At 45.4% G+C, this 12,380-nt stretch overlaps 1 protein-coding gene across 1 annotated transcript in view; it reads left to right on the forward strand.

The window, feature by feature from the left end:
- The window catches only part of LOC121276089 (cadherin-20-like), a 66,998-nt gene that overhangs the window by 31,180 nt on the left and 23,438 nt on the right, over positions 1–12,380 (forward strand). The window contains exon 7 of the mRNA XM_041184026.1: positions 9,451–9,587. Within this exon, the coding sequence (XP_041039960.1) occupies positions 9,451–9,587 (137 nt within the window). The remainder of the gene's footprint in view (positions 1–9,450; positions 9,588–12,380) is intronic.

Raw genomic sequence — 12,380 nt, forward strand, 5'->3', positions numbered from 1 at the left:
GCAATTGGCCCCTTGGAAAATTGTGTCAGCAGCAAGGCTGGCATTAAAGGGGCCATGAGGCCATTTACCTCCTTTTGAGGGAGTTAACACCAGGCAAAGGCCATTCAAATTAGGCCCAAAAGAGACTATCACCCACTGGCTCATTGCTGGTCTCTTCCTTTAATCCTTGTTGGCAATAAACCATGTTATACCGACTTTGAGAAATGCTTCACCCAAAAGCAGAAAAAGAATTGGCAAGTGTCCTGACTTCATCAAGAACACGTTCCTGAGCAGCACTCTCTCCCTCTCTTGTATCCCACTTAATACCTGTGTCCTCTGAGGCCCTTGATAACTATAGGTTTCCTACCTTCCGAAGGAACTCACCTGTCATGCTGTCTAGAATGTTAAGTGATGATTTCATCAATGTTATTCACCCTCGAAACGATTTCCCGTCACTAAACAAGGAGCTGGGCATGGCCAATTGTAACCGTGCTTGGCAGAATCTGGGAGGGCCAGGGATTGAAATCCATTGGTTGAATTGCCTGCCTTTGGCTCAAATGGACCCAACCATCTTCTGAGCAGGCAGTTAAGTCTTCCGCCTACAAGCAGTGGGGCCCCTTCAATATACCCATCAAACTCAGACGGCATCATCACGATTGTAATTTTAACTTTGACCTGAGCAGTTGCTGCCACTTCCCAACCGGATAAAGATAGGTGAGAGGTCAGAAACAGAAGAGACCATTCAAGTTAAGTTCTTTTTTCTGGTATCCACACCCTCACCTCTTTCCATCCCTCCTTCCCCAGCCCTGTGCCCCAACCCCACCACCCGAAACCCCATACTTACCACATTGTCCCCAGGTTTCCACAGCTGAGCAGTCACTTGCCGCCCAAAATGCACCAAATGGTTAAAATCGCTGCAGACGCATTCCATCGCAGGCCAGAGGGAATATAACTGATGGCTTCAGCCTAAACTGCTAGTTAAAATCCGCCCCCCCACCCCCCCCGCCCCCCAGAATTCACCGGCAGTCATTTACAATGTCAGTCCAAAAGGAATTAATGGAGAATATTTCAACCCATCTGTTTGTCACCAAATGTTTTTAATGGTTCAGATGCTCAGCCTGTGCTCTGGCCTAGAAACAATGATCACAGTGTCATCGATTGTCAATCACTAAATCCTGTTTTTATTCATCCAGTTCAGACATGCTTTGGGTTTTCGTTACTATTCTGTTCTCCCAAAGACAACACGCTCAGAAATAGGTGTGCACCTAGTTTTGGGCATGTGGGGTAGGGGTGAGTAGGGTCAAGGGGAAACAGCTCCTGCTCTGTGACCTGAAGCCTGAGGCACATCCAATTTTGGGCCTCAGGCTTCGTTTCACCGGTCATGGCTGATGATAGGGCTGCTGCTGGCGTCTCGGTAGTCCTCAGCTGAGGAAGACAGGGGACAACCAAATGGAGGCATAACCAGGTCAGGAAAGAGCAGTGGAATTAACCAGTTTGGCATGAGCATGGAGATAAGGGGCAGTCACATTTAAAGGCCATTGTTAGATCACAGGCTGGCCTGAGATCCTCAAATCGGCCATAGACACCCTTGTTCCCATGTACAAAGGGATTAACGCTTGTTTTAGGTGTGGACACCGCACACTAATTTTTATGGCTTTGACCAAGATGACAGGTATAACACTTCCAGCTCATAATTGTAATGTTAGGGTTGAAAGGGCTAATGTGTGGGGCTATGTAAATAGCACCATCCACCATCAGGGATTGACAAATTCCTAAATATCAATGACATAAAGGGATAGGGGGATAGTGTTGGAAAAGGGCATTGAAATGGATGATGAACCATGACCATATTGAATGGCGGAGCAGGCTTGATGGGCTGAATGGCCTACTCCTGCTCCTATGTTCCGATAATGATGAGGTAAGAGACACATGACCCCCAAGAGTCAAGAGGGAGAATGCTTCTAGTTTAGGCAGAATAACACTAGTCATGTATATCTATATATAGCTCTGTTATATCCAATAAACCAGTTATTGGTTAGGCATACCAAGGTCTCAGCAGCCATTCGTCAGCCAGTCCAACCAACATACAACATTAATAATAATAACAAAAACAAAAACAGAATTACTGGAAAAACTCAGCAGGTCTGGCAGCATCGGCGGAGAAGAAAAGAGTTGACGTTTCGAGTCCTCATGACCCTTCGACAGAACTTGAGTTCGAGTCCAAGAAAGAGTTGAAATAAAAGCTGGTTTAAGGTGTGTGTGTGTGGGGGGCGAAGAGAGAGAGATAGAGAGGTGGAGGGGGTGGTGTGGTTGTAGGGACAAACAAGCAGTGATAGAAGCAGATCATCAAAAGATGTCAACAACAATAATACAAAAGAACACATAGGTGTTAAAGTTAAAAGTTGGTGATATTATCTAAACGAATGTGCTAATTAAGAATGGATGGTAGGGCACTCAAGGTATAGCTCCAGTGGGGGTGGGGAGAGCATAAAAGATGTAAAAAAACAAAAATAAAATAAATAAATAAATATTTTTTTTTTATAATGGAAATAGGTGGGAAAAGGAAAATCTATATAATTTATTGGAAAAAAAAGAAAAGGAAGGAGGAAACAGAAAGGGGGTGGGGATGGGGGTGGGAGCTCATGACCTAAAGTTGTTGAATTCAATATTCAGTCCGGAAGGCTGTAAAGTGCCTAGTCGGAAGATGAGGTGTTGTTCCTCCAGTTTGCGTTGGGCTTCACTAGAACAATGCAGCAAGCCAAGGACAGACATGTGGGCAAGAGAGCAGGGTGGAGTGTTAAAATGGCAAGCGACAGGGAGGTTTGGGTCATTCTTGCGGACAGACTGCAGGTGTTCTGCAAAGCAGTCGTCCAGTTTACGTTTGGTCTCTCCAATGTAGAGGAGACCACATTGGGAGCAACGAATGCAGTAGACTAAGTTGGGGGAAATGCAAGTGAAATGCTGCTTCACTTGAAAGGAGTGTTTGGGTCCTTGGACGGTGAGGAGAGAGGAAGTGAAGGGGCAGGTATTGCATCTTTTGCGTGGGCATGGGGTGGTGCCATAGGAGGGGGTTGAGGAGTAGGGGGTGATGGAGGAGTGGACCAGGGTGTCCCGGAGGGAGCGATCCCTACGGAATGCCGATAGGGGGGGTGAAGGAAGATGTGTTTGGTGGTGGCATCATGCTGGAGTTGGGGGAAATGGCGGAGGATGATCCTTTGAATGCGGAGGCTGGTGGGGTGATAAGTGAGGACAAGGGGGACCCTATCATGTTTCTGGGAGGGAGGAGAAGGCGTGAGAGCGGATGCGCGGGAGATGGGCCGGACACGGTTGAGGGCCCTGTCAACCACCGTGGGTGGAAAACCTCGGTTAAGGAAGAAGGAGGACATGTCAGAGGAACTGTTTTTGAAGGTAGCATCATCGGAACAGATGCGACGGAGGCGAAGGAACTGAGAGAATGGGATGGAGTCCTTACAGGAAGCGGGGTGTGAGGAGCTGTAGTCGAGATAGCTGTGGGAGTCGGTGGGTTTGTAATGGATATTGGTGGACAGTCTATCACCAGAGATTGAGACAGAGAGGTCAAGGAAGGGAAGGGAAGTGTCAGAGATGGACCATGTGAAAATGATGGAGGGGTGGAGATTGGAAGCAAAATTAATAAATTTTTCCAAGTCCCGACGAGAGCATGAAGCGGCACCGAAGTAATCATCGATGTACCGGAGAAATAGTTGTGGAAGGGGGCCAGAGTAGGACTGGAACAAGGAATGTTCCACTTACCCCATAAAGTGACAGGCATAGCTGGGGCCCATGCGGGTACCCATAGCCACACCTTTTATTTGGAGGAAGTGAGAGGAGTTGAAGGAGAAATTGTTCAGCGTGAGAACAAGTTCAGCCAGATGGAGGAGAGTAGTGGTGGATGGGGATTGTTCGGGCCTCTGTTCGAGGAAGAAGCTAAGGGCCCTCAGACCATCCTGGTGGGGGATGGAGGTGTAGAGGGATTGGACGTCCATGGTGAAGAGGAAGCGGTTGGGGCCAGAGGACTGGAAATTGTTGATGTGACGTAAGGTGTCAGAGGAATCACGGATATAGGTGGGAAGGGACTAGACAAGGGGAGAGAGAAGGGATTCAAGATAACGAGAAATGAGTTCTGTGGGGCAGGAGCAAGCTGAGACGATCGGTCTACCGGGGCAGTTCTGTTTGTGGATTTTGAGTAGGAGATAGAAGCGGGCCGTCCGAGGTTGGGCGACTATCAGGTTGGAAGCTGTGGGAGGGAGATCCCCAGAGGAGATGAGGTCAGTGACAGTCCTGGAAACAATGGCTTGATGTTCAGTGGTGGGGTCATGGTCCAGGGAGAGGTAGGAGGACAACATTAATGAGAGCACACTTCCTACCCACCATATTGGAGGCATAGGAGGCTGTTCAGTGCCTGATTTAAAAAAAAACACACCTGCATTTCAGTTGCGCTCCTCACACCCACCACACGTCTCAAAATGTTTACAGCTAATGAAGTACTTTTGAAGTGTACTCACTCTTATAATGTAGGAAATATGACAGCCGATTTGCACACTTGCAAGCTCACACAAACAGCAATGTGATAATGACCTGGTAAGTTGTTTTTGGGATGTTGATTGAGGGCTAAATACTGCCCGGGACACCAAGGAGAACTCCCCTGCCCTTCTACAAAACAGTGCCACGGAACCTTTTACACCCACCTAACCAGGCGCTTGGGGCCTCAGTTTACAGGTGGAATTTTACAGACTCATCATGGCGGGGTCATGGCTGTAAAATGCAGCAAGCTCTTCAAAAGTCCATTGACTGCGACGGGACCGGAAAATCCCGCCGGTGGGAGGGCCTGTAAAATTCCACCCTTTGTCTCATCCAAAAGACAGCAGCTTCAACAGTGCAGCACTCCCTTAGTACTGCCGCTGTATTGCCAGCTTAGGTCAAGTGCTGGAGTGGGACTTGAACCCACAACCTTCTGATTCAAAGGTGAGAGCACAATCAACCAAAGCAGGTGCTTTGCAACTAAATATCTCAGCTGTAGGGCTAAGCGGTGCAAATCCTGTCGTTTAGAATGACTTGCAGCTTATTAAGGACTTGTAAATATCCCATCGAAAAGGTGATTTAAATTTCTTTATGTTAAAAGAAAGATCGAACTGTTCGAGCAAACCAAACTGATGTAGTTACAGGGTTATCATATCCAGAATAGAATGAGCTGAATAGCCCTTTCTCAATCCGTTTTTCCAATGCCCTTTTTTTTCTCGTGTATCTTTGTACAAACTAAACGCACAGTCTTGCTGAATGATTGACATTCGGCTGCAAGCAGTGCATTAGAATCAAAGGGGGAGCTTCAAAAAGCAATTTCTTTCAAAACGCAGGCAGTGGTTTGAATTTTGAAACTCTGCTAAAAGCCATTGCAGCATCTATAAATTATGTAAAAGGGAACTCGACAGCCGTTTGGAAAAGAGGAACATTGGAAGATACCGAGAGTCAGCAGGAGAATGGGATTCGACAAAGATGGGGCCCATGAAGGTAAACACTTGATGGGCCAAATGACCTATTCCTGTCCAGTGATAAGCAGCTGAGCCAATTTTTAATTTTTGTTCATGACATTTGCCAACGGGGGACATGTCTGTAAAATGATGAGATCTATTGTAATGGATCTCCACCCATTTTGACATTGCGGTGGAGTTTCTAAGCATAGCCCCTGGTGGTTGAAGTAGGTTTTCGAGCTCCAGTGTTTCACTGATAGCAAGGCTGGGGAATTGGGGATGGCGCATGCTTTCAGCCATCCTCCCTCAATTCCCTGTGCTTGCATCAGGGCACAGGGGTGTCCCAAGAAGCCTGCTGGTTGTCTTTGTGCCTCAACCCTCCACCCCTACCCTTTCCCTCATTTTGTAAGGTTTGGGTGTGGCTCAGGCTGCCAGGCAGCAGGAAGTGAGGGAATTCAGACCCATGATTCCACCAGAGGACGCCAAAAGGGTCAAATGATGAGAAGACACAGATTTAAAGTGATTAGTAAAAGAACCAAGAGGAGACATGAGGAAACCTTTGGTATATAACAAGTGGCTAGGATTTAGGACACACTACCTGATAGGGTGGTGGATACAGATTCAGCTGTAGATTTCGAAAGGGGATTGGTTAATTACTTGATTAAGAAAAAATTGCTGGGATATGTGGAAAGAACAGGTAGTGGGAATAACTGGATTGCTCATTAACAGAGCTGATACAGATACAATGGGCCGAATAGCCTCCTTCTGTGCTGTACTATTCTATGATTCTATGAAACCATCAACTATGTAAATACTTGAGCATCTCCTAGCAGCAAGCATTAGGGCATGTAGTGGGACATATTTTCATATCTATGGTTCACCACCACCTTCTCAAGGGCAATTGGGAAGGGGCAATAAATACTGACCTTGACAGCAATGCCCATATCCCATGAACAAGTAAAAAAAGAACTCCTTCCATTGTTGCCCCATACTTTGATATTGTAGGATACGCAAAGGCTCCATATTAAATCTGTGCACAATACGCTGACTTAATGTCAGAAGCTGTGAAATATTCAATCCACTATATTTTGTGTACAAAATAATAAACCGATGTTAAACTCCAAGATGCTTTGCATCTGTAAGATCTTACATCTGTTTTATGACTTGTCTCTGAATTCAGGCTCCTTCATGAACTGAGGTCTCATAGGATAATACAAATAAGGAGCAGCTCAAGCTGTTCCAGTACAGCTACAACACTGGCATCTACACGGAAATGTGGAAAATTACCCAAGCATGCCCTGTACACAAAAAGCAGGACAAGTTCAACCCGGCCAATTACTGCCCCATCAGTCTACTCTCAATCATCAGTAAAGTATTGGAAGGGGTCATTAACAGAGCTATCAAGTGGTACTTGCTTATCAATACCCTGCTCACTGACACCCAGTTTGGGTTCTGCCAGGGCCACTCAGCTCCTGACCTCATTACAGCCTTTGTTCAAATATGGACAAAAGAGTTGAACTCCAGAGGTGAGGTGAGAGTGACTGCCCTTGACATCAAGACAGCATTTGACTGAGAGTGGCATCAAGGAGCCCAAGCAAAACTGGAGTTAATGGGAATCAGTGGGGAAACTCTCAGCTGGTTGGAGTCATACCCAGCACAAAGGAAAATGGTTGTGGTTGTTGGAGGTAAATTATCTAAATTCCAGGACATCACTGCAGGAGTTCCTCAGTGTCCTAGGGCCAACCATCTTCAGCTGCTTCATCAATGACCTTCCTTCCATTGTAAGGTCAGAAGTGGGGATGTTTGCCGATGATTGCACAATGTTCAGCACCATTCGCAACTCCTCAGATACTGAAGCAGTCCATGTCCAAATGCAGAAGACTTCGATAAAATCCAGGCTTGGGCTGACAAGCAGCAAGTAACATTCATGCCACACAAGTGCCAGGCAATGACCATCTCCAACAAGAGACAACCTAACCATCGCCCCTTGACATTCAATGGCATTACCATTATTGAATCCTCCACTATCAACATCTTGGAGGTTACCATTGACCAGAAACAGAACTGGACTAGCCATATAAATACTGTGGCTACAAGAGCAGGTCATAGGCTAGGGATCTTGCAGCGAGTAACTCACTTCCTGACCCCCCCAAATCTTGACTGCCATTTAGTAGGCTCAAGTCAAGAGTGTAATGGAATATTCTCCACTTGCCTGGATGAGTGCAGCTCCCACAACACTCAAGAAGTTCAACAGCATCCAGGACAAAGCTACCCACTTTATTGGCACCCTTTCCACAAACATTCACTCCCTCCACCACCAATGAACAGCAGCAGCAGTGTGTACCATCTACAAGATGCACTGCAAGAATTCACCAAGGCTACTTAGGTAGCACCTTCCAAACCCACGACCACTACCATCTAAAAGACAAGGGCAGAAGATACATGGGAACGCCACCACCTGGAAGTTCCCTCCAAGCCACTCACCATCCTGACTTGGAAATATATCGTCGTTCCTTCACTGTCGCTGGGTCAAAATCCTGGAACTTCCTCCCTAATAGCACTGTGGGTGTACCTGCACCACATGGACTGCAGCAGTTCAAGAAGGCAGCTCACCACCACCTTCTCAAGGGCAATTAGGGATGGGCAACAAATCCTGTAAAAAAAAAAAGGCCATTTGGCCCATCATGCCTGCTCCACCATTCAATAAGATCATGGCTGATCTGATTATGGCCTTAACTCCACTTTCCTGTCTTCCCCCAAAACCCTTGACTCTCTTGTAGATCAAAAATCCCTCAATCTCGGCCTTGAGTATACTCAATGCCCAGCCTCCAGAGCTCCTTGTGGAAGAAAATTCCAAAGATTAATGAACTTCTTGGAGGAGAAATTTCTCTCATCTCCCTCTCACATAGGAGACGCCTTATTTTTAAACTGTGCAGCCTAGTTCTAGATTCCCCAAGGAGAGGAAACATCTTCCCAGCATCGACCCTGTCAAACGCCCTCAGAATCTTATAATGTTTCAATAAAATCATCTCTCATTCTTCTGGACTCCAATGAGTATAGGCCCAACCTTGCTTCATAAGGTGACCCCTTCATCCCGAGAATCAGCCTAATCTTCTCTGAACTGCCTCCAATGCAAGTATCTCCTCCTCCAGGTACCAAGCCCTAGGAGGGTGCTGGCAACCATGGATTTCTGTTGAATTAGTCGACTTATTTTTATGAATTCACAGGATTTGGGCTTTGCTGGCTGGGCCAGCATTTATTGCCCATCCCTAGTTGCCCTTGAGAAGGTGGTGGTGAGCTGCCTTCTTGAACCGCTGCAGTCCGTGTGGTGTAGGTACACCCACAGCGCTGTCGGGAAGGAAGTTCCAGGGTTTTGACCCAGCGACAGTGAAGGAACAGAGATATATTTCCAAGTCAGAATGGTGGGTGACTTGGAGAGGAACTTCCAGGTGGTGGTGTACCCAACTACCTGCTGCCCTTGTCCTTCTAGATGGTAGTGGTTGTGGGTTTGGAAGGTGCTGTCAAAGGAGCCTTGGTAAGTCCATGCCAATGGCCTTCCACAGCATGGCTGACCAGGAAACTTTCACTCTTACTACCTGCCATCAGGCAGGATTTACAGGCTGATACCCAACCTGCTTGGCTTGATTATGAACACACCTTCCATGGCGATCAAGTCCTGAAGTACGTCTTGAACCACTTCACTGCACCACGCTGTGCCACAAGACCTCTAGCACAATTATATCCTTCCTTAAATAAGGAGACCAAAACTATACACAGTGCTCAAGGAGGGTGAATACGCTATATTTAAAATCCATTTCAGAAGACTCTTGGAATAATATTTAACCAGCGAATTTTGAAAAGAGGAAACCGTTATCTGGGAAATTTGGGTTGATCCTAAGTTATATTTAATCGCTTTCTGCAGATGTAAGAAAATTATGTGGATTATTAATGGTGCATTTTCCTCTCTTGTCTTCCACTTTCAAAGATATTCAATCGATCGATCCACCGATCCCACAAGATTCTTCTACATTGACATAGCTTCTGGGGCTTTGATGACTGCAAAATCATTGGACCGCGAGCAACTCTCATGGCACAATATCACAATCTTGGCAATGGAAATGAGTACGTATCTGAAGATCATCCAACATTTGATTAAAAATGAGAGTTTTTTAGTGTGCTAAGGGTTTGTTTGCTTTAATTCGGTTTGATTAGGTTTTGCAGCTGAAAGCAACATGAATTAATAGGAGTTGCTGACATGGAAAATGTGCTCAAATACCCTGTCAGGAGCAAGTGGGCATAGAGCCAAATTTCCAAGGAGCCTTTCAAACCATCGACAGTTTAGATGTTATTTCGTATGCAGCCATTTTTTTTCCCACGTCAATAAAGTTTTGCAGTGAACGTTGTGCTTTTTGATGAGCAGCTTTGCAAGGAGGCTGCACTGAAAGTAAAAGTTAATATGCTTTCAGGATCAGAGGAGCAATAAAGAGGCCTTTAAATAAACATATTATTAGTTTACCCTGCGCAGTATTTTAAAGATATTAATTGCCTCGAGGGGAAAAGCCTTCCGTATTTTACAAGCAATTGGGTAAGTTTTACAAAACAGTGTATCCGGCATGACAGGGACTTCACGTTTGAAATTTAAACATGAAGATTAACACACTCCTAAAGATACATTATGAAAAGTAAAGCTCTTTACGTGGAGCAGTAACCTGTCTAATCTGCCCTGGTGTATTTGCCCAAGTCAGAGATTCAGTTGTACATGAGGGTCAGATATTCTCTCGCTCCCTGTTACGTGGTGTGTCATGCACTTCTGTTCAGCTGTGAAATGATCAGGATGATGAGTGTCATAAATGGAGCGTGTACTGGCTTCATGACCTAGTTTTCGGAGTATGTACTGAGAGGGCAAGAAAGCCCCTGTGCTGCAAGAACACAAGAGTTGGGAGCAGGAGTAGGCCTTTTGGCCCATCGAGCCTGTTGTGCCATTCGATAAGATCATGGCTGACCTGCTTGTGGCCTCAACTCCACTTTCCCCGCCAATAAACCTTGACTTCCCTGTCAGTCAAAAATTTGTCTAACTCAGCCTTGAATATATTCAATGACTCAGCCTCCACTGCTCTCTGGAGGTGAAAATCCCACCAACTGATGACCCTCTGAGAGAAAAAATTTCTACTCATCTCCATCTTAAATTGAAAATTCCTCATTTTTAAACTGTGTCCTGTAGTTCTAGACTCCCCCACAAGGGGAAACATCCTCTCAGCATCCAACCTGTCAAGTCACCTCAGGATCTTATGTGTTTCAATAAGATCACCTCTCATTCTTCCAAACTCCATTGGATACAGGCCTAACCTGTCCAACCTTCCCTCATAAGATAACCCCTTCATCCCAGGAATCAGAAGAACCTTCTCTGAACTGCTTCCAATACAATTATACCCCTTCTTAAGTAAGGAAACCAAAACTGTACACAGCACTCCAGATGCAGTCTCACTAAGGCTCTGTATTGGGAGATCCCATGCTCACAAATTTCTGATATGTGCTGATAGTGAGTGACAGAGTGAGCAGAAAATCACTATCAACATAAGAATATAAGGAATAGAAGCAAGTTTAGCCAATATGGCCCCTTGAGCCTGCTCCACCATTCAATAAGGTCATGGCTGATTTATTGCCTCAACTCCTCTTTTCCCAACTCCCCAGATCCCTTGATTCCCTTGAGAAATCAAAAATCTGCCTTTTTCAGCCTTAAATGTACTCCATATGGAGCATCCATAATCCCCTGGGGTAGAGAATTCCAAAGATTCACAAACCTTGAGTGAAGAAATTTCTCCTCATCTCAGTCCAACACAATCAACCCCTTATCTTGAGACTGAGGTGTTCTAGATTCCGCAGCCAAGGGAATAAATCCTCTGTGTCTACCTTATCAACACCCTTCAGAATCTTCTTTGTTTCAATGAGATCGCCTCTCATTCTTCTAAACTCCAGAAAGTATTCACTAAGTTTACTCAGCATCTCATCAAAGGACAACCCTCTCGTTCCAGGGATCAAACTAGTGAACAAACCTCAAGAGCAATGATCAACCTCACTGAGTTTCCAATCCGTGCATAATAACATCAAGGCCAAATCTGTAACACCAGCAAACTCATGTAAAAGTTATTTTGATTCTTAGGATAAGTTATTCTACTTGCTGTTGACCAAGTGCAAATGTGGATCAGTGAGTTCAAGTCCCACTCCAGCAATTTAAGCATAAAAATCTTACATAGGTTATACAGCACAGAAACAGGCCATTTGGCCCAACCAGTCCATGCTGTTGTTTATGCACTTGAGATCCTCCTATCTTTCCTCATCTAATTCTGTAAGCTATAAGCCACTTTTCTTTCCCTCATATCACAGAATCACAGAAATGTTACGGTGTAGAAGGAGGCTATTCGGCCCATCATGTCTGCATCGGCTCTCTGAGCATTTTAACTTAATGCCAATCTCCTGCCTTTTCCCTGTAACTCTGCACATTGTTTCTATTTAAATTATCATCCAATGCCCTCTTGAATGCCTTAATTGAACCTGCGTCCACCACACTTCCAGGCAGCGTATTCTAAACCCTAACTACTCGCTGTGTGAAAAAGCTTTTTCTCACCTTGCATTTGCTTCTTTGCAAAACACTTTAAAACTGAGCCCTCTGGTTCTCGATCCATTTACGAACAGGAACAGTTTCTTCCTATCTACTCTGTCCACACCCCTCATGATTTTGAAAACTTCTATCAAGTCTTCCCTTAGCCTTCTCCTGTCCAAAGAAAACAGTCCCAACTTCTCCAATCTTTCCTCATAACTGGAGTGACTCATCCCTGGAACCATTCTTGTAAACCTCTTCTGCACTCAGTCCACTGCGTTCACATCCTTCCTATAGTGTAGCGCCCAGAACTGTGC

This window comes from Carcharodon carcharias, chromosome 3 (assembly GCF_017639515.1).
Source record: "Carcharodon carcharias isolate sCarCar2 chromosome 3, sCarCar2.pri, whole genome shotgun sequence".
NCBI classification, from domain to species: Eukaryota; Metazoa; Chordata; class Chondrichthyes; order Lamniformes; family Lamnidae; genus Carcharodon; species Carcharodon carcharias.